This window comes from Ambystoma mexicanum, chromosome 4p (assembly GCF_040938575.1).
Source record: "Ambystoma mexicanum isolate Mex_15411 chromosome 4p, UKY_AmexF1_1, whole genome shotgun sequence".
Lineage (NCBI taxonomy): Eukaryota > Metazoa > Chordata > Amphibia > Caudata > Ambystomatidae > Ambystoma > Ambystoma mexicanum.
Window position 1 is genome coordinate 59,564,780 of NC_090927.1, and position 21,899 is coordinate 59,586,678.

Sequence of the window (21,899 nt, forward strand, 5' to 3'; positions counted from 1 at the left end):
ACCTCCCCCAACCAAGCTGGCGTTACTTCAGAGAGTCAGAGGCCCCGGCGCCGCAACCAAGGCCACAGCCCGCCACCTGTGTTATTTACAGCACGGTAATAAACCCACGGATGAACCCACTGATCTACCAGCACCCTCTCATAAATCCCCACGAACCCCCCCAAGAATCCTGACCCCGTGTAAGGACGACCCCCATCATTGGGACAAGACACAGAGACCCATCTATATAATAACTTCTAACGCAGCAGACAGACATGTATCACTCGGCCCAGGTCCCAGAGCCCCGTCCCGCGACCTAAAATACCGGTCAATAAGACTCAGGTAAATCTCACCCCAACCAACAACCACCAGACCTCTCACGAGGTGCATTCCTCATGTGTTGCGTTTATTTTATAAGATAAGCTACGGAACAATTTATTAGTGAACGTAAATGTCATTTTCTGAATAACTGCAGTGTGCATGGCCTAGGGCAACTAAAACAGGAAAGGTATTCATCATTGTCACAGGCTGCCCCAGCGCACCAACACCGCACGGATGACCTCAAGCCGGCCTGCCAGGCCCAACCCAACCCACGAGGCTGACCAGTGACGTCGTCTTGCCAAGACCAACCATGCTGCAGCAACACCTATAGTTAGTCGACGATACCCAATCCCAATTAACTTGTGCCCCCTATAGTGTTTAGGTGTTGATGACGTTTTCTGTATTAGAAATACGCCTGTCTTTGCTATTGTCAGACAGAGCGCTCTCGTAGGTTGCAGAGTTCTTTGCATGCCTTATCCTTGGATAAACTCCCACTTACGCTCACCCGCACTCTGTCTTGGTCTTATTCCCACTACGGGAGAGTCCCTTATTGTCTCTCATTGCGGGGAGGATCGTGCTGAATTGGGGGCGCTTCCTTTCACCTGTCAGGGCTGAGCAGACGATGCAAGGGATAGGGTAGCACTGGGCAGACGATGCAAGGGATAGGCTAGCACTGGCAGAGCTTACCCTCTCATTCGGATACCTCCTGATCAAATGCAGGTCACTGGTGGTGCCTAATAGGACACCAAGATCTTTGCAAGTTCCGAAACCATGGCTTGTGATCATGCATATCTGGGTGGTGGCACAATGTGACAGATCCCTACTCCATGCCTGGAGAATGGTGAGGCTAACGGAGGAGTCCAAGTCCAGCATTGCCTGGTTTTAGAAGCACATGGCCACTTTAGAGAACCAACCACCCACTCAAAAATGAGTTCTTCGTTACATTTAGAGAACCAACCACCCACTCAAAAATGAGTTCTTCGTTACATGCCACCAAAGGCTCAATTATTTTCACTACCCACTAGCCTTTAGGACCATGTTAAAGTTAATTGCCCTCTGCAGGATCTTGTCAGCACCATAGGAGACATCAGCCTGGCAACTTAGTGTGAGTGGTCTGTCTGTATTCTCCTGTGGTGGAGTACCTGTTAAGGAGGATGTGATTAAGGAGGTTAGCATATGTATTCAAATTATTAGGCTACATGAGATTTTCGTACAGCATAAATTTGGTCAAATATGACATACATTTATTTTCTCTTCAATCTTTTTGGGTGTTTCCATGTAATAGAGAAGTACACCTCAACAGTGCCCTTCACTTAAGGCATGCAGACACTGATGCTGTCTTTGCCTCTTACAATTTCAATGGCTGGAGGGTAATTACAGACTTCTTGGAGGACCCGCCAACTGACAAGAGAGCAGTTCTTTGCATGTTTATGAGGCCAAACAAGTGCATCCTGACATGTTGGAAACCTTGGGTGGCCATCAGAATATGTCCTGTCCTTGACATTAGTTTGGGTTAGTGGCTTAAAAGCACAAAATATTTACCCAAAGTTCCGAAGTCTTCCGTTGTATGGCACACAGCTATTTCTTTGCCTCTATGGTTGAGGCTTTGTCCAAGGAGAGCAAAAATACCCTCACTGTGAAAACCCTTCTGGCAGTATTGTAACCAAAGTCCAATGCCTGTTCCTGTTCTACCATTTAAGGATAAGGTAGGTCTTATCCAGATTTCAGGGAGCTGTGGATATTTGTTATGTTGAGCCCTGGCTTCCATTAGATTCTGAATCCTTTGTAGGAGGGGGGCTGACTTTGTGCCATTTATCTTCAGAACCCATACATGCATATTCTTATTTGGGCCCCTCATTGCGAGTACCTATGATTTGCAACAAACCAAATTTAGGGGGCTTCTGTTCAGTCTCAGCATAGCACTGAGAGCATTCACAAACGTTTTGTTTTGTTTTTATTGTGTTACAGCTAACAAAATTGACTTTTCACATACATACAAAAAGAAGCAGTTTAAAACAAAATATTAAGTAAAAGAAAAAGCTACAGACCACCATCTCTTACGTCTGAGCTGTCCGGTGAGCTCATCATTGAAATCAATCTACTTAAAAGTCCCAACTCATCCACGCTGGTCCTAGGCGATCTCAATCGCTGGCAGGGTGCCCCCAAGCATAAAAAAGCGATAGACCTAGAGAAGGCACTAATCGATCTTGATTTCAAAGTTAAAAAGCCACAATGGACAATGGTCACCAGCTAGACTGGATCATCACGAATAATCTTGCAACCAATAACTACATGACCACTCTGTGCATCTGGTCTGACCACAACAAAATATCCTTTACACTGACCTCGCCTACTCCCAATGAACCCAAGAAAACGACATGTCGAAATTTCAAGAAAATTGAAAGAGCACACCTTGTGTCTTGTGTCAACAACATCCTAGCAGACCTTAGTGAGGACGATACTTGTGAGAAAATCATATCTAAATATGAACAACATACCACATCTCTCATTGACCAAATAGCTCCTCTCCCCGCTAAACTACTTAAACCTAATACCAATCATCAGAAATGGTACACCTCAGATTTAGCGGCTCAAAAAAAGAAAAAAGACAGCTTGAAGTCAGATGGTTAAAAAAACCAACCACTAGCAACAAGGATAGATGCAAGGAACTCCAGAGGTCCTACAAAAGGAACCTTGTAGAAGTAATACACAAATTCAGAAAGCCTCCAATGCTCCAGCTAAACTGTTTGAGATACTAAAATCGATCGACAAGCCTGAATCGTTGACTCCGGCTTTTGTTCCGTCCCAAGCAGAATGTGAAAACACTCAAGTCGCATTCTGTAATAAGATCACTAAAGCAAGAGAAGTAATAGCGAGCGCCCGACTTAACAAAGCTAAGGACCAACAACCACTCATGAAAAAGGAAACGGACCATCTTGGTTACACCTGTACTTACGAGAATGGTAAATACTTCTTTCTGGGACCAATGGTTCCCAAGAATATAAAAAAGGGGACCATCACCCCACTGGTCAAAAAGCCCCATCTAGACCAACGAGAAGCAGGAAACGTAAGACCCATAACTAACTGTAATTTCATTCTAAAAGTTATGGACAAAGTTGCAACTGCCCAATTCCAAGCTTATGTAGAGACCAATTAAATATGACATCGCCAACACTGAAACTGAGATGCTAGACCTACAGACAAAAATGCTAAGTATCATCGACATGGGCAACACGGGTCTGCTGATTCTGCTAGACCTTAGTGCTGCGTTTGATTTACTAGACCACAAACTACTACAGGAAGCACTGGAGAAAATCGCCAACTGCTCTGGTGAAGCTATAGGCTGGCTATCGACATTCTTAGCAGACCGAATTGCTAGAGTTCACTGGGGTGACAAATTCTCAAGCAAGTCTAACATCTTCTGTGGCGTCCCCCAGGGAGCAAGTCGCTCGCCACTTCTCTTCAACGTATACCTACGCCTCCTGTGTGAGGTTTTAGACAACATCAATGCCTTTTTCACAAACTATGCTTAGGACACTCAGCTGGTAGTGGAACTGAGCGGAGACCACATAAAAGACAAGAAAATAGTAAATGAACTCTACAACATCTTCGAACAATGGATGGATCATAACTGGATGTGTTTGAACGGGAAATGGTTTTCGGGTTCAAACAAGCCAGGGCTAAACTATCAGCCAGCTATGATTCCTTCATGATAAGAGTCCCACATCCAAGTAGTGACTAGCGTAAAAACCCTGGGCATGACTCTAGACGCCTCCCTGAGCTCAGATGCTCAAGCCTCCTGCGTCAGTAAAAATTGCTCATACTACGACTGCTAAAAGCCATCAGACCTGTTCTGAGTGAATCAAACTGTGCTACCATCGCCAGAGCGACTATCCTGTCTAGACTGGACTATGGCAATGCCCTACCATTGGGAATGCCTGACAAACTTTTCCAGCATATTCAGAACCACGCTGTTCGGATAATTAAGTGGAAAGCAAAAACTGACCATATCAGTGAAGCACGAAAGGAACTACACTAGCTTAGGGTCGAAGACCATATATTTTTTTAATCTATGGCACTTACACATAAGTGCCTATACGGTAAAGCTCCGGCATACCTGAAGTCTAAGATCGTGGGCTACACCCCAACCCGCACTCTTAGATCTGAGACGCAAGGGCTTATTACAAAAAAATCTTCATAGGAAAACAAATGGGTTAGGCAAAGCCTTCCCCAACCGGTCAGCTCAGCAATGGAATAAACTGCCACTGAATTTGAGAGCGGAATCCAACCTCCTTAGATTCCGAAAGCAATTAAAAACCTTCCTATTCAAATGAACCAGACATCCCTGAGCTGTACTTGTCCTCTTCTGTTTCTTGGCATTCCATGCGTCTCGTGTTCTGTTCCTACTTAGTCAACATGTTACGTGTAAGTCAATGGGCCTCATTACAAGTACTCCGGTCCGGAATTAACACTGCCGGTAAAACCATACCGGCACCGTTTCCATGTCCGCGCAATCATGACCCGCGGCCCCGGTAATAGCACCACCCTAAACCGCCACTGCGGAAATAGGGTTCCCCTTAAGTCCGTCTGCACGGAAACCCCTCCGTTACCGGCAACACTAAACACCGTGAGCATCACAACTAGCGCGGACACGGAAATACCGGGAAAAAAATGGCGGAAATACCGTGATCACGGTGGCGGAACCGCCGCCACCGCGAACATGGCGTTATACACTGCCTGCTGAACTGAATCAGGGCACAGGTGCACCAAATCAGCCCAGCTGGACCTAGCAGGCCACTGGGAGCCTACAAAAGGGCCACACCCAGCCCAACACAACACAGAACCATGCAGGCAGCAGGTCTAGTAGCACTGGGACTGGGCCTACTCAACCAACAGGCAGTACTGCACATGGTGGCAGTAATGGCGCAGAGGAGGAGGCGTAGGCGGAGGAGGCGCAGGCGGCAACCAGCCAACCCTGCAGCTATGGCAAACCCCATTGCCCAGCCAGCCCGACCCCGCCGCCAGCCACCAATACCACGCATCAGGGCCTCACCCTGGAACCTCACCCCAGGACAGATCCACACCCTATACCGGCTGGACCGTGCAACTATCCTGCACATCACTGCCATGATTGAGGACAACATCAGCAGCCTAATTGACACCCCCACTGCCATCCCCCCCCTCTTGAAGGTTGTCTCAGTTCTGCATTTCCTTGGCACTGGCACCTATCAACACACGGTTGGTGAGCTGCACGGCATATCACAACCGTGTTTCTCAAAAATCCTGGTACAGGTACTGGATGCCCTGTTGCGCCATGTGTCGGAACACATAGCCCTACCCCGCACCCTCCCCGAGGTCATTGCCACCAAGTTGGCCTTCCATGCCATAGCAGGCATGCCAAATTGCATAGGCGCAGTTGACTGCACCCACGTCGAGCTGACAGTACCACATGCAATTGAGGCGGTGTTCCGCAATAGGAAACAGTATCACTCTTTGAATGTCCAGATGGTTTGTGATGCCACACTGCTGTGCACGTTTCCCAGGCTCATCACATGACTCAATGGTACTGCGGAATTCCACGTTGCCACGGTACATGGAACGCTATGCCGGACAAAGCACATGGCTATTGGGTGAGTACAGCTGACGATGCTACAACCCTGTCGGAGTGGTGTGTGTGTGTCCAGGCCAATGAGCATTGTGAGTGTGCCGCTGTGACCGCACATTCCATCTACCAAATACACAGCGGATGCCAAACATCATGAAGGAAGACATGACAGGGCACCACAATGTGCCCGTGCACACGCTGCCACAGCCAATCCCGTCACTGTCCCATTAACCCTGTGCCACTGCAGACACCCACCCTCAATTGAAACACTGCCCCAAAAAGCACGGGAGGCGTGTAAATGAGACGACGTGTATTTACTACTTCCGTACAGTGGAGTCACTCTGCCATGTGTGGACAGCACTGCACCATGACATGCACACAAGCAAATTTCACCCGCAGGGCACAGTAAACATGCAAGTTAATGTGTAGGCCCATATGCAGTCAGCGACATACCTCGTGATGGCCGAAACATACCTCCAGACACTGCATGGTACATATGCATGAATGAATGATGATACAAGAATGCACAGTAGCAGATGAGGACATGATGCCACAAACACTGACATGTTCCCCCATCTACATCCCATGTAGGTGATGCGGGATATGCACTCACGCCATGGATGATGACACCTGTACGGAGATCAAGGAACAGGCATGAAGAGGCATACAATAGGGCACATATCCGCACACGTGGAATGATTGAGAGGACATTTGGGCTGCTGAAGGCCCGTTTCCGCTGTCTGAGCAGATCTGGCGGATCACTGCTGTACAGCCCAGTGAAGACGGGCAAAATCACGCTCGTATGTGCCATGCTGCACAATATATGCCTGCGCAGGAACATCCCAATGCCACCAGACGCAGATGAGGAAGATGGGGATGGGGATGGAGATGGGGATGGGGATGGGGATGGAGATGGGGATGGGATGGCACCGCCTCCCCCTGGGGGTCCACATGATGGCCAGAGAGCACGGGATGCCCTGATTCGCATTTACTTTTGAGTCACAGCACATTCACAGAAATGCACAAACATGGTGACGACAATGAATTAATAGTTGCACTGCAAAATAAATGATCAATGTCCACACATGTATGTCTTGATTTGAAATGGTGATGTATTGATGTGATAACAACAGGGAAGAAGGTGCATTGGTTAGGGAAGCTGTACACCCGGGGCCACCCACCACCCAAACGTGCCCACCCCCACCCAGAGCCCATTGTCCAAACCCCCAAAACTACCTACCCCACCACCCAAACGTGCCACCCCTCTCACACCCTTGTAGTCCACATGTGTCCTGCACTGCCCCACACACATGCCATCACTTCCGCGTGCGCTTCTGTGCCTGTGCAACCTTGCCCGAAGGACCCGTTAGCCTACTCGAGCGCCTCCTTGGACTGGCAGTAGTGGAGCTGGATGGGGTGGTAGTGTTTGATGGGCCAGAATCTGGGATTGAGGGCATCCGTGCCAGATTTGCCTGTTGGCCAACCAACATGGCCTCTACAAGCCTGGAGGTGTGGTCGTTGCCCTCCCGCACATGGCGTGCAAGGGTCACTATGGTGCTCGCAAAGCGTCCAATGGACCTCGACAGGCGACGCACTGAGGCGCTGTAGCTCTCCCTCTGCAGCCTGGATTCCTCTAGCTGCCTCTCCACCAGCTGGGTGAGGGTAGCCTGCTGGTCCTCCATCCGCTGCATGCGGGCATTCAGTTCGGCCATGGATGGGGTGGGCGACCTCATGGGACTCCCCAGTGAAGTGGGGCTGAACCCCAGCTCATGGAAGGAGCCCAGGTCTTCCAATGTGGGCATCTCCCCCTGTGGCCCCGTTTCCGAGTGCTCTTGCGGGGCACTGTTATCACTGCAGGCCGCCCCCTCTGCAGTGCTGCTGCCTTCGGTGTTGTGTTGGGTGTCCATGATAGGTTCCCGTGGCACCTGTCTAGACTCAGCCAGTGTGGAGACGGTGGGGATGTCGGTGGTGGTGGTGTGCCGCACATCTGTAGTGGCTGGTAATGTGGCCAGAGGTGCAGAACTGCCGGCAGCATCCTCCTGTGTGGTGGCGGTGGCTAGTGTACCTGCCGATGCAGATTGGCTGGCCTGTTGTGCAGTATCACTGTCACTTGAAACGGCTGTGGGGACACAAAGGGCATGCAATTAGTGTTGTTGTGGTGGCAGGTGGGTGCATCACATGCGTCATTAAGATTGTACATTGAATAGTGTTAGTCACATGCATCTGATTGCTGGTGTCTGCATTCAGTGATATTGGTTGCCATACGGATCATGATGGGTCCTTTGGCCCACACATGCACTGCCTGGGGGGGGGGGTTGTTAATGGGTCCTTTGGCCCACACATGCACTGCCTGGGTGGGGGGGGTTGTTAATGGGTCCTTTGGCCCACACATGCACTGCCTGGGGGGGGGTTGTTAATGGGTCCTTTGGCCCACACATGCACTGCCTGGGGGGGGGGGGTTGTTAATGGGTCCTTTGGCCCACACATGCAGCACTGCCTGGGGGGGGGTTGTTAATGGGTCCTTTGGCCCACACATGCACTGCCTGGGGGGGGGGGGGTTGTTAATGGGTCCTTTGGCCCACACATGCACTGCCTGTGGGGGGGGGGTTGTTAATGGGTCCTTTGGCACAGTACTCACAACTGCATATTTACATGTGGCATTCATGTTTGGGCACTTACCGGCATCTGCAGGTGGGCTCACTCCTGCCTCAGCCTGCCCGATCCCATGGATTCCCTCTAGGTGGAGGACGCTGCTGCAACGCTCCTCCCATGCTTGCAGCCTCAGTGGGGAAGGGGGTCCTCCGCCTGTCCCACTGCTGCGTTGGCGGTGCGTGGAAATGAGGTTGCGTACCCTCAGCCTCAGGTCGTCCCAACGCTTGTGGCAGTCCTTCACGCTCCTCACTGCCACGCCCACGGCGGTGCACTTGCGTGCAGCTTCGGCCCACACCTCCTTCCTCCGCTGCTGTGTGGCACGCCGTTGGTCGGCGCTGAACAGCATCTCAGCATTGTCCACAATGTGCTCCACCAAGACGGTTAGCTGAGCAGGAATCCTGGCAGACATGCTGGTGGTCCCTTTTGGCTTCTCAGAGTTAGGATTGTGCTTGTGCTGGCTCTGGATGGCAATGGATTGTGCTTTTATATGATGGCCGCCTCTCTGTTTCCTGTTTTGGCGATCATGGTATTTCCGGTTCCGTGTCCGTGGTGGCGGAGGCGGAAACGGGTTTAGCGCCACTTGTGGCTTCGTTATTTCCATTTCCGTGGGGTTTTCCGTGACGGCGGTAACAACGTTTCCGAGTCCGTGTGGTGCGCGCGACCGACAGCGTGTAATCGGACGGTTTTTCCGCAACCTTGCGGACACGGAAACGTTTTTACCGCCGTCACGGATTTTGCACGGTCCCGGACTGGCAGGTTGTAATGAGGCCCAATGTCTTTGTGTCGCCCCGATGCCTGTGGGCTTTCGGCGCCTTACAAACAAAACAAAAAAAAATAATAAGCATAAATCAGTCTTCCTACAAATCAAATCAAGCACAATAAGAGATACTTTACCGGGACTAGATGAAACCAGATTAAGACAGACAGTTATACTACTTAGATCCTCCTGGAGCAGTCAGCTCCTTTTGAGACCTATATTTTGAATTCGTCACTAACTTGGAACTCAGATATCCTGACCTAGTCATTAAAGGTGATTTTAATTTGTACTTTAACTGCCCTGCTACCATGGCTGAGAAGCAATTCTTTGAAGCTATGAAGGACATGGGTTTAGCACAATTAGTGTCTGCCCCGACGCATTTAGCCGGTAATACACTGGATTTAGTTTTTGACCGAGATTCTCTAGCTACTGTTTTCCCTCCTTTCCCTATCCTACGGTCAGACCACTTTGTTGTACACTTCTTGATTCAGGCCCAGGTCGTTCAGACCCCGGTAGAAGCTAAATACCAACGTTGGCATAATTGGTTGAAAACTTTGAATGCTGACATTGTTTCTAATATCCAGGCACAGTGCCAAGCAGCTGGCTCAATAAACTTTTCTACATTAATAAAAGTTTTTAGTAGTTTAGCCAATATGCTAGCTCCGCTTACTCTTCGGAAGCTGAGGAGTCGCCCCTCTCAGCCGTGGTTTTCAGACGAGCTGAAGGCCTTACGAGCAAATAAACGGCAGGCCGAACAAAAGTGGAGGAAAGCCTATTCTGCTGGTGCCAAGTCAGCTTTTTCCTCAATATGTAGCATTTACTATCTGGCTATTTGGATGGCTAAAAGCACCTAATATACGGGTACATTTGAAAGTGCCCCTAATCAACCTCGTTAACTATTCTCTGTTGTATGCTCACTCTCCTCTCCTCCGGATACTGCTTTGCAGGCTGACCCTTCCCAGGCTTTCTGTGATGATCCGGCAGCTTTTTTTATTGATAAAGTTAATTTGATACGGGAAAAGATCTGTTATCTGCTTTCCCGCCCCTGAACAGCAATCTCTGCCTGGGGCCTTGGATCATAGGTCGATATTTCCCACCTTCTCAATGAGGAGGTGGAGCTTGCAGTTAGCAAACTAAAATCTGCCTCTCCCTCGTATGCCATCCCCTTGAGGATTTTGAAATATATTCCCCATATTTCCATATGGCTGACAAGAGCGTTCAATCATTCTTGCCGATCTGGGTCCATCTCACCAGAGCTTAAGCAGGTGGTTGTTATTCCGCTTCTGAAAAAGCCTTCATTAGATCCTATATCCTGGCAAATTTTCAACCTATTTCTTTACTTCTGTTCGGTATGAAATTAATGGAATCTCTTGTTTTCTCCCTCCTTACGTCTTTTCTTGAGTCCTCTTCTTTTCTCAATCCATTTCAGTCTGGTTTACGCCCGGGTCGCGGGACAGAAAGCGTCCTGGTCTCTGTGTACGATGACCTATGTTGACTGGCCGATGAGGCTGGAACAGGCACCCTGATTCTATTAGATTTATCATCCACGTTCGATACCGTGGACCATAGGGTACTATTGGTTTCAGTTGAACATTGATCTTATCTGTGGAGCGGGGTCCCAAAACTAACACGCTCAGTCCAGTGGAGCGAGATGTGGCATAACATTCTACTTTAATGGCATTACACTACAGAAATATTGCTTCGAGGGGATTGGGTCCTCCGACGTATTCCATATCTATGACAGTAATCACCACAGCTGTGCTGCTTCGGAAACTTTTTCGGCGTCTGCGTCCTGCGTCGATGACGTCGATGCGCCGCCGTCGAGGACCTCCTCCGACGTCCGACGTCATCCGATGTGATAAGTAGGACGCACGACGCCAGTAGCCTCAGTTCCGTTTTTTCCGCGAACGTGTTGCTTCGTGTTTCTCGGTTCTAGCCTCGACTCTTTGGAGTTCTGTTCTTTCTGGTTCTTCGAGCCTGTTCGTTTGTGAATATTCCTTCGCAGCGATGTCTTCCACTTCGTCTTCAACCCCGCGTCCGGGCTTCAAGAAGTGCGGGGTGTGTGGGTCCAAGATGTCGGTGACTGACTCGCACGACGCCTGCCTCTGGTGCCTCGGGGAGGCCCACGACACGGATGACTGTGTCGACTGCCTGTCGCTCACTTCCAAGGCCTTACGCGAACGTAAGAAGAAATTGTCGGTAGGTCGGGTGTCCAAGCCCCGGAAGTCGAAGTCGGCGGGGCTTTCGACGGATGATTCGAGGGGTGACTCTCCGCGTCATCGTCGGAGGTCTCGTCGGTCTTCTTCTAGGAGTCGGTCTCGCCACTCCTCTGCCTCTTCGAGGCGTTCTCGGAAGCGCCGTCACCGGTCGACTTCCAGGTCCTCTTCCGAGGACTCTGCCCGGCACGTCGGTTATCCCACCAGCCGTGCGACGCCGGAGGAATGGGCTTCCTTTGGGAAGAAAATGTTGGCGATTCTTGAGTCGCAGGGTACTCAACCGTCCGCGCCCCCGAGTGGGGTCGGCCGTGTGAGGTCGAGAGACGCCGCTCGCAAGAGTGGTCGGCACGAGTCACGGGAGAGGTCCCGTTCGGACAAGGAGGCTCGTTCTCGCCGTACCCGTTCCAGGTCCCGGTCCTCGACGCGATCGAGACCGTGTGCACCTGTGATGTCTTCGAGGAAGACATCGACGTCTGAGGCGTCGAGGGCGTCGACAGGCTTTCTCGAAGCTCCGGCTCCGAGGAAGTCGTCGAAGCCGTCGACGTTCAGGTCGTCGAGAGACACGCTCGGGGCTCCGGCTTCGAGGGCTGTGTCGACGCCGCCGATATTGGAGGCGCTGCATCTGACGCCGTTGCCGGTTTTCTCGACGGCGGCGCCGATTCGCTCGACGCCATCGACGCCTTTCGTGTCGGAGGTGCCCCGTGTCTCGGGTGTACCCCCTAGGAAGGCTCTGGCTAAGAGCAGGCACTCTCAGGTGCCTTTCCACCACTTGGATTATATTTCGGAGGCGGATGAGGATTCGGTTGGCCTGGTTCCTGATCAGGTGCCGGATGACATTGTCTCGGGCCATAGTCAATTTGACGATTTGAGGCAGTCGCTGCATGATGCTAGTGGTCTGGACACCTCTCCGGAGGTGGAATTTGGTCGGCCTGAGCCTGGCTCCCATGCCGATTCCTCATACCGGCGCCTTATGGCTAGGGTGTCTGAGTATCTGGGATGGTCTGCTCCCCCAGGGGAGTTTGTGCAGGATGATCTGACGGACATCCTTGATGTTGGTCCCCCATCTGACCCGGTTCTGCCATTCCATATGGCTTTACAGCGTAGGGTGGCGGCGGCTTGGACTGCTCCGGAGAGTCTCCCGGCAGTGGGCAGATCCTTGTCGCGGAAATACCGTCCAGCCAGTGGCGACCCCTGCTACTTGACCAGGCACCCCACTCCGGAAAGTTTGGTGGTGCAGGCGGCCACGGCCCCGGCAAAGCACGCGTCGTACCCTACCATCCCTCCTGATAGGGACGACAAACGTTTTGATGGCTGGGCGAAGAAGGTGTTTTCTTCTGGTGGTATGGCGCTTCAGGCGGCCAACTCCATTTGTGCCTTGTCACGTTTCACGCACACTCTGTGGAACTGTGTTGCGTTAGCGGCTGAACATATTCCCGAAGGGGACGAACGGGTTGGTTTCCTTGCTTTGGTCCAGGATGGTAAGGATGCCATGTGTGAGTCCGTTCAGTCGGGTTTGGACTTAGCTGAATGCGTCAGTAGGTCCATGGCGGCGAGCACCGTGATACGCAGGTTTGCGTGGTTGCGGAAGTCGGGGTTTGCTCCTGATGTGCAGTCCCGGCTCCTCAACATGCCCTTTGATGGTGAACATCTTTTTGGCAGCAAGGCTGACGAGAGCCTTGAGAGGTTGCAGACCTCAAAAGCTGCAGCGAAGTCGTTGGGCGCTGCAGTTCGCCAACCTCCGCCTTTTCGTCCTAGGGGACAGCAGTGGAGGGGTGGCTCCTTTCGCTATTACTCGTCCTTTGGTAGGGCGAGAGGAGCTGGCAGTCAAAGGGGCCAACGCAGGGGTACCAGAGGTGGACGACAGGGTACCCGTGGTGCCAAGGCCGCTCGGGCAGTTGCCTCTTTGCCCTCAGGTAACGCCGCAGCCGCTCCTACTCAGTCATGAGGCCTTGTCCCATGGTTCGCCGGTTGGGGGAAGGCTGGCGCAGCATCTTGTAGAGTGGCGTGCCATTACTTCGGATGTGTGGGTTCTGGAGATCATAACCCACGGCTACTGTCTTCCCTTTCGGCACAGGCCTCGCGACAATCCACCGGGGAACCTCTCTTTGAAGTGTCCGGATCCGCTCCTTGCGCAGGAAATTCAAGCCCTGCTGGAGAAAGGCGCCATAGAACTGGTGCCTGTAGCGGAGAGGAACAAGGGATGGTATTTCCCTTATTTTTTGATTTCCAAGAAAGACGGGGGATTGAGACCCATCATGGATTTGCGCGGTTTGAACAAACTCCTCAGGAAGGACAAGTTCAAGATGGTTACTCTCTCTCAAGTCCTCCAGGCCCTTCAGCTTCTGGACTGGTTGGTGTCACTCGACCTCAAGGATGCTTACTTCCATGTGCCGATCCATCCCAAGCACAAGAAGTACCTGAGGTTCGCGGTTGGCGACTCGCACTTTCAGTTTCGGGTCCTGCCGTTCGGTTTGACCTCCGCCCCGAGGGTTTTCACCAAGCTCATGGTGGTGGTGGCAGCGCATCTCAGGCAAGGGGGGATTCACGTCTACCCCTACCTGGACGATTGGTTGATCAGGGGGAGCTCTCCCGAGCAGGTCCTGGATCATCTGTCCGTCGCCTGCCACTCCCTTCACAGGCTGGGCTTCTCCCTCAATTTAAAGAAGTCCCATTTGACGCCAACGCAGAGGCTCCAGTACATCGGAGCAGTGCTCGACACTTCCCTGGGGCAGTGTTTTCCTCCCCAGGTGAGGGCTCTTCACATTCAGCAGATGGTGCGCAAGTTTCAGCATGCCCAGACGCTCCCAGCGTTCGAGTTCTTGAGGTTGCTCGGCCTCATGGCATCCTGCATTCTTCTGGTGCCAGAGGCTCGCCTGCGAATGAGATCTTTGCAGTGGGCACTCAAGATGCAATGGTCGCAGTCCTCCGGCAGGATGTCGGACCCGATTCAGGTGCCGCCCTCGGTCGCCCGGGACCTTCTGTGGTGGGCCGTCGAAGGCAACTTGATGAAGGGGGCTCCGTTTTGGCTTCCCTGGCCGGAGGTGACGATCGTGTCGGATGCATCCCTCACGGGATGGGGAGCTCATGCCAACGGGCTGACAGTCAGCGGTCGTTGGTCTCCGTCGGAGTCCAGACTCCATATCAATCTGTTGGAGCTGAGGGCCGTCAGGCTAGCCCTGAGGGCTTTTCTGCCGACTGTGCGAGGGAAGAATGTCCTGATCCTGACGGACAACACAGTGGCCATGCACTACCTCAACAAAAAGGGGGGGGCAGGGTCACTTCCTCTGTGCAGGGAGGCGATGCAGCTCGAGTTCTGGGCCATCCAGCAGGAAGTTTCGATCTCGGCAGTTCATCTGGCCGGAGTCGAGAACGTGACGGCGGACGCTCTGAGCAGGCAGAGCACGATCTCTCACGAGTGGGAGTTGGCTCAGGAGATTCTCCTGGAGATCTTCGCCCTTTGGGGGACCCCTCAAGTGGATCTCTTTGCCTCCAGTGTCAACCGGAAGTGCGAAAGGTTTTGCTCGCGGGAATTTCCTCCAAGAGGAGCCTTAGGAGACGCGTTCGTGGTGGAGTGGTCGTTCCCGCTGCTGTACGCGTTTCCTCCGGTCCCCGTCATCCCGCAAGTGCTGCGGAGGTTACGGAAGTTCGGTTCCCGGATGATCCTCATTGCTCCGGCGTGGGCTCGGAGGACGTGGTACCCGGACCTTCTCGACTTGTCCATCTGCCCTCCACGTCGTCTTCCCTACCGAGACGATCTGCTCTCACGGGAGGGGGGTCAGGTTCTCCATCCAGAGGTCGGATCCCTCAACCTTCACGCTTGGCTTCTGAAAGGTTGAGGTATAAGGATTGGGACCTCCCTGAAGACGTGATGGAGGTGTTGCTTTCGGCCCGAAGGCCCGCAACTAAGTCTCTGTACCGTTGCCGTTGGCGTAAGTTCTGCGACTGGTGCAGAGTTCAGAATGTGGATCCTTTTGCATGTGACATCCCCATGGTTCTGTCCTTTTTGCTTTCTTTGGCCCACAGGGGCTTGCAAGTGGGTACCGTTAAGGGTTACCTGGCGGCGCTGTCCATCTTTAAGCGCTCATCTGAAGAATGTTCTTACTTTAAAATCCCTTTAATTTCACAGTTTCTGAAAGGGCTCACTAATGTGTTCCCTCCGTCGCCTTTCCTGGTGCCCGGTTGGGATTTGAACCTTGTTCTTAGGTTTCTTATGGGTGCTCCGTTTGAGCCGTTACATTCTTGCCCTTTGAGGCTGTTGACTTTGAAAACTGTGTTTTTAGTTGCGGTTACTTCCGCTCGCAGAGTGAGTGAGTTACAGGCACTTTCTGTTAAGCCACCCTTCACTGTATTTCACAAGGACAGGGTTGTCCTTCGAGTTCGTCCTTCTTTTCTTCCGAAGGTAGTGACGGAATTTCATTTGGCCCAGAAGATTGTTCTTCCGGCATTCTATCCTCCTCCGCATCCTGGTAAGGAAGAGGAGAGGCTCCATAGGCTTGATCCTAGGAGAGCTTTGAGCTTTTATGTTTCTCGCATGTCCCGGGTCAGAGTGGACGATCAACTCTTTGTTGGTTACGCTGGTAAGCGCTTGGGGCAAGCTGTGACGAAACAGACTTTGTCCCGCTGGATTATTTTGGCCATCTCGGAGTGTTACCGCTTGGCGGGCAAGGACCCTCCGGCTGGCTTGCGGGCCCATTCTACCAGGGGCTTGGCTGCATCTACTGCCCTGCAGAGGGGTGTTCCTATTCGCAACATCTGTGATGCTGCCACCTGGGCTTCAGTGCATACATTTGTGCGGCATTATTCCCTCGATTCCATCAGAGGGCAGGATCTGGCCTTTGGCAAGGCGGTCCTTTGCTCTGCTCTTTGATTGGCTATTCTAAATTTTGTTTCTAAATTCTTTCCCTCCTCCTTGATTTGGTACTGCTTTGGGAGTCTGTCATAGATATGGAATACGTCGGAGGACCCAATCCCCTCGAAGAACAAGTTACTTTCTTACCTGGTAACGTTCTTTTGATGGGATGGTCCGACGACGTATTCCATATCGCTCCCGCCCTGCCTTCCCCGCTGCAGAATTTCTGTTGCGTTTGCAGCTTACGTTCCGCAAGGCTTTGTGTCGGACTGGCAGTTGACTATTGTCACACGTTCTGGGGGAAAAAACTACAACTGAGGCTACTGGCGTCGTGCGTCCTACTTATCACATCGGATGACGTCGGACGTCGGAGGAGGTCCTCGACGGCGGCGCATCGACGTCATCGACGCAGGACGCAGACGCCGAAAAAGTTTCCGAAGCAGCACAGCTGTGGTGATTACTGTCATAGATATGGAATACGTCGTCGGACCATCCCATCGAAAGAACGTTACCAGGTAAGAAAGTAACTTGTTCATTTAATGTATCCCTCAACGTCTGCCCACTGCTGGAGAGATTGTGATGCAGTTGGAGATTGGGCTACATTTGGTGGGATTGTCCTGTCTTGCAGCCCTTCTGGGGAGAATTGAAAATACAGATGGGAGGTATGTTTCAGGGGACAGAGCAGCTGGGTAAAGAGGTTTGGTTATTTGGTCTGTGGGACTCCTGTTTTAAAACTTACTCAAAAACTCAAAAAGGGCTTCATGGCCCTTCTAATAGCTGCATAGCTCGTGATTGATCAACAATGGAAACATCGACAACCCCCGCCAAACCAGGAATGGCTCTGGAAAGTATGGTCCTTTGTTTCATTGGAATGGGTTACCTGTACTATACAGGGTGCCCAGGAAGCCTTCAGACGGGATTGGCGTATGGTTTTATGTTATTTGCAGAACGATTACGTGCTGCAATGGTGCCCCCATAAGATAAGGATTTTGGACATTATATGAACCATGAAGAGACTCACCATTGTGAATGGTGACTGTTGTATCACTGGCGGGTGCAGGGACTGGGTGAGGGCGAGGGAAATCTGATTGTTTTGCTGTATTGTATTTAATTGAAAATAATAAAATATATATATTTTAAAATACAGATATATATATATATATATATCAACAAGCTTAATAGATGTACCTTGTTAATGCAGAGTTATTCCAAGGCCTTTCTTCTGATCATATACAGACCTTGAAGGTATCCCATTGTCAGTGAAAGAACATATCCCATGCCAATAGGAATGCACCATCACATTTGCCAGACATACTATTTTTCTCTTTCACTAATATTTTGTCATTGTACAGTTGCTTAATTTAGTAATGTTTCCTAACAGGCTATGCAATTGTGAACCCAGAGATTCTTTTTCGGATTAAATCAGAAAAGGAGCTACTGTTCAAGGACAGCCAGGACACAGAGAGCAAAGCAAGAGGAAAGACACCTGTGTCCGTTACAAGTAAGAAGACTGTTAGCACCCTTTACCGGTATGATGTGCTTTTTCAGTGTTTCACAACGTTATACTTTGTAACAGCATCATACTGTCACACCTAAGGCAAGATAGAAATTCAAAACATACTCTGTCATTTACATTGTAAATTGCCAAGGATGGAAATACTGTATAAGGGCATCTAATATCTAGAGCCTGTCCCATGCAAATGTCCCATGAGAAAGGCTGATTAACTTTGTTCAGCTCTCCAGTCCACCATCACATAGCTGAAGAAATAATGTGGATGCACAATCAAGACTAACAAAGTCTACGAGCTTTATTGATATTGATATTTTATTTCTATTGCGCTCGTACACAAGTGTTTCAGAGCATGACAAGGCAAGGGAGGGGAACAGGGGAGAACAAAACAACAATCTTACTAAGCCCAGTGACATTGAGAACGCACAAGTGCATGGGAGAGGGAGAGGGGGAGGGGGAAAAGTGGATGGAAGGGGGAGAAGTGGAAAGTGCGGAGCAAAGGAGAAACAGATAAATAACAATAAATAATAAAGGCAACAAACAGTGGTAGTGCAGCCAGCAAGTTGCAAGTGCTGGGTTTAAGGCGGCAGACAGGGTAGGTCTGATAAATGCAGGAAGAAAGGGCGGGGGGCTGTATGGGTACAGATACAGACCCCAGTGCAAGGGGTGGCCTGGAGGCAGTGCAGGAGGGTGGCAGGGTGAGCAGGTACCTGGGCTCAGAGGACAGAGGGAAGCCAGGTGCACGGTGCCAAGAGAATAGATCAGCAGGGGAGAGGGGGAGCGAAGGCGGAAGCAAAGGGGAAGGTCTTGAGGTTCTTCCGGATCCGGAGATGGTTCTCAAGAGTGGCAGGGAGGCTGTTCCAGAGGGAGGGCCCCAGCCGAAGACCGAGATCTACCCCCAGCTTGTTTCTTTGAAAAACAACTGACTCGGAGGGAGTTAGATGTAGAGGAGTAAAGAGCTCGAGAGGGGAGGTATTTGCGGAGGGATAGCTGAAGGTATTTTGGACCCAGGCAACCAGAAAGCCTTGTGGACAATGCAGAGGCTTTTGATTTTAATCTGTGCATCCACTGGGAGCCAATGTAAAGATTTCAGAGCTGGAGAGATACGATCCCAGGGCTTGAGGCCAAGGACAAGTCTTGCAGTCCTGTTCTGGATGAGTTGCAGAGGGCGGAGAGTACAGGCAGGTAGATTTAGAAAGAGGCTGTTACAATAGTCCAACCTAGAGAGAACCAGAGCTTGGGAGACAGTGAGCTTCTGGGGGAAGGAGAGGAAAGGCAGCGTACCTCTGAGGAGGTGCAGTAGGAAGTTTGACTTTATAGAGACATCAGAGATGTGGGCGGAGAAGGAAAGTGTGGAGTCAAAGATGACCCGAGGTTCTTAGTCTTGCAGGTGGGGGTAGGAGGAGGGCCAAGGGAAGCCGGCCAGAGAGTGAGGAGAAAGGATGGTGAAGGTGTGCCGATGAGGAGGATCTCCGTCTTGTTGGCATTCAGACAAAGATCGTTGGAGGCACACCAATCGTGAATGGAAGTTAGGCAATCACAGATGAGAGAGGGCAGCCGGAAAATGAGTTGAGTGTCAGCGTAGCACTGGAAATTTGAGCAGAAATTGGCAATGCAGTGGATGAGAGTTGCCAGGTATTGGTTGAAAAGCCAGGGCCAGAGGTTAGACCCCTGGGGAACACCACAGGTAGAGAGGAAGATAGATGATGGGAAGGACACAAGTTGGACCTGGGAGGGTCGATCAGAGAGGAAAGATGTCAGCCAGGCCAGAGCCTGATCAGTGATAACCAGGTTATCACGGAGACGGTTGAGCAGGATGGTATGGTTGACCGTGGCGAAGGCAGAAAACAGATAGAGTAGGATGAGGACAGAGGGAATGTTAGAGTCAAGGTTGGAGAGCAGATCTTCACGGATGTGCAGGAGAGCAGTTTCTGTGCTTCTGGCAGCTCTGAAGCCAGACTGGTGGTCATGGAGACAGCCAACAGAATTGGAATGAAGGTTAAGCTGAGAGATGGCCAGCTTTTCCAGGCGTTTGCCCAGAAAGGGAGTAATGAAAATTGGGTGATAGTTAGCCGGACAAGAAGGATCAGCTGCGGGTTTCCTTGGACGAGAATGCACAAGGGAGTGCTTTAGAGGGGAGGGGAAGGATCCTGAGGCAAAGGAGTAGTTGCAAAAATCAGCAAGGGCCGGAGCTAGCGTGTCAATGTGGTCCTTGATGGTTTTAGAGAAACCGCGATGAACCTGTTATGACGAGGCTTTCATAGATCGTACTTGTCTAGCAACCTCATCAGGGGAGAAAAGAGGAAAGGACGAGAAGGAGGGTGGGGTGGTGGCTGAAGGAGGGTCAGCAAGCACAGACAGAGAGGAGGGGCAGGGGTGGAGAGGGTGGACAGGATGTCCTGGGTTTTTGAGTTTTGAGATATGAGCCTGGGAGGCAACAGGAGGGGTAGAGGCTTCAGCAGGGTAGGCCAGCACCTTGCAGATTTTAAAGAGTTCGGCCGAGTTGTAAGATGCCACAGAGACACAAGCTTGAATGTGTAGTCTCTTCTTGGTGAGGCCAGAGAGTCGGTATTGCCTTTGGAGCAGGCGACAGGCCAGTTTGTCAGAGGATGAACAAGAAGACCTCAATTTCCTCTCAGCCGCCCTACACTTACCTTAGGTCGGAACCATACCAGGAATTGCACTTGGCTTTGTTCTTCAAACGGATCCTCATGACAGGGGCAAAAGCGTCAAGATTATCAGATATTTAAGAGTAGAGCAGAGACAGGGCTGTGTCAGGATGTGAGACAGCCAAAGGTGGGGGGGAGAAAAGTTGGCGGCGAAAGCCTCAACTGACTCACGCTTCATGGGCCGGATGTCCGAGAAGGTAGATGGCAGTGTTTGGGTAGGCTTGGCTTGGGGGGAAGAGAGGGAGAGATGAGCGGAGAGGAGGGAATGATCGCTCCAGGAGAGAGGAGTGGTCAGAGGGATGGAGTGAGTCGGGCTAGAGGGGAGGATGGACAGGCAGAGGGAGTCGCAGAAGAGTACAGAGGAGGAACAAGGAGAGTCTAAATGGATATTGAGGTCACCAAGGTGGAAGAGTTGAGTGGTAGAGGCCAGCAGGGAGGAGGAGCGGTCCGACCACTCAGAGAAATGAGGTGTTTTGACCAGGAGGACGGTAGATGGTAGCCACAGTGATAGAATGGGTAGGGGAGAGAGAGAGCCTACAGACAAGGCATTCAAAACAGGAGTAGGTCTGAGTGGGAATGATGGAGGCAGGAATCCACTCAGGAAAGATCAGGGCTACCGCGCCACCGAACCGGGAGGATCTGGGTGCAGAGAGGATCTTGTAGCCATCAGGGAGGAGAGTGTCAAAGCTTGTGACAGAGCTGGCTGTGAACCATGTCTCTGTAAGGCCAAGGCCATCAAGGTCTAGTTCTTCAAGGAGGTGGCAAATGTCAAAGGAGTGTTTGACAGCAGAGCGAGAATTGAGAGTGGCAATATGAAGAAGGTTGCCATCCGTAAAGACCTTCCTGGGAGGGGTACAGATCAGAGGTACGCCCTGCGGAGGAGAAGGAGCCCTAGGAGGGTCAGAGGAGGATGAGAGAGAGGGCAAGGTAGCCAAGGGGTAGAGGAGGGGACAGCAGGAGATGAGAGGAAATTGATGAGGCGAGGTAAGCGCCTATCAAAGAGGAGGAGATTGGCCTAAGGGTCTTGGACCCTGACAGTGCCATTAAGGTAAACCTTAATGATGACTTTAGAGGAGTCGAAGGAAGCCATGAGAACTTCCCAGCGAGTGCCACCATTAATGGGAGAGGAGGAGATAGGACAGAGCACAGGAATCATATGAAGAGTCCATAGATCTGGCGAAGGAACGACAAAAAGGAGGTTGGTGGGGGGTCTGTCTGCTTCTTCCAACCACTTCTCAATGCAGAGATGGAAATGAAGCTTTCACAAAACAATGCACTTTAACCAGTCTTTTCTGTTATTCCTTTTCTGTGCCGGTCTTGTTCCTGATTTGTAGTTTCTTC

General features: G+C 51.3%; 1 protein-coding gene across 2 annotated transcripts in view; it reads left to right on the forward strand.

Annotated features, from left to right (window-relative positions):
- Window positions 1-21,899, forward strand: part of LOC138452991 (zinc finger protein 879-like) — a 203,911-nt gene that overhangs the window by 44,293 nt on the left and 137,719 nt on the right. For both annotated transcript variants that reach the window (XM_069605379.1, XM_069605378.1), the window contains exon 4: window positions 17,761-17,880. In XM_069605379.1, coding sequence (XP_069461480.1) covers window positions 17,761-17,880 — 120 coding nt within the window. The remainder of the gene's footprint in view (window positions 1-17,760; window positions 17,881-21,899) is intronic.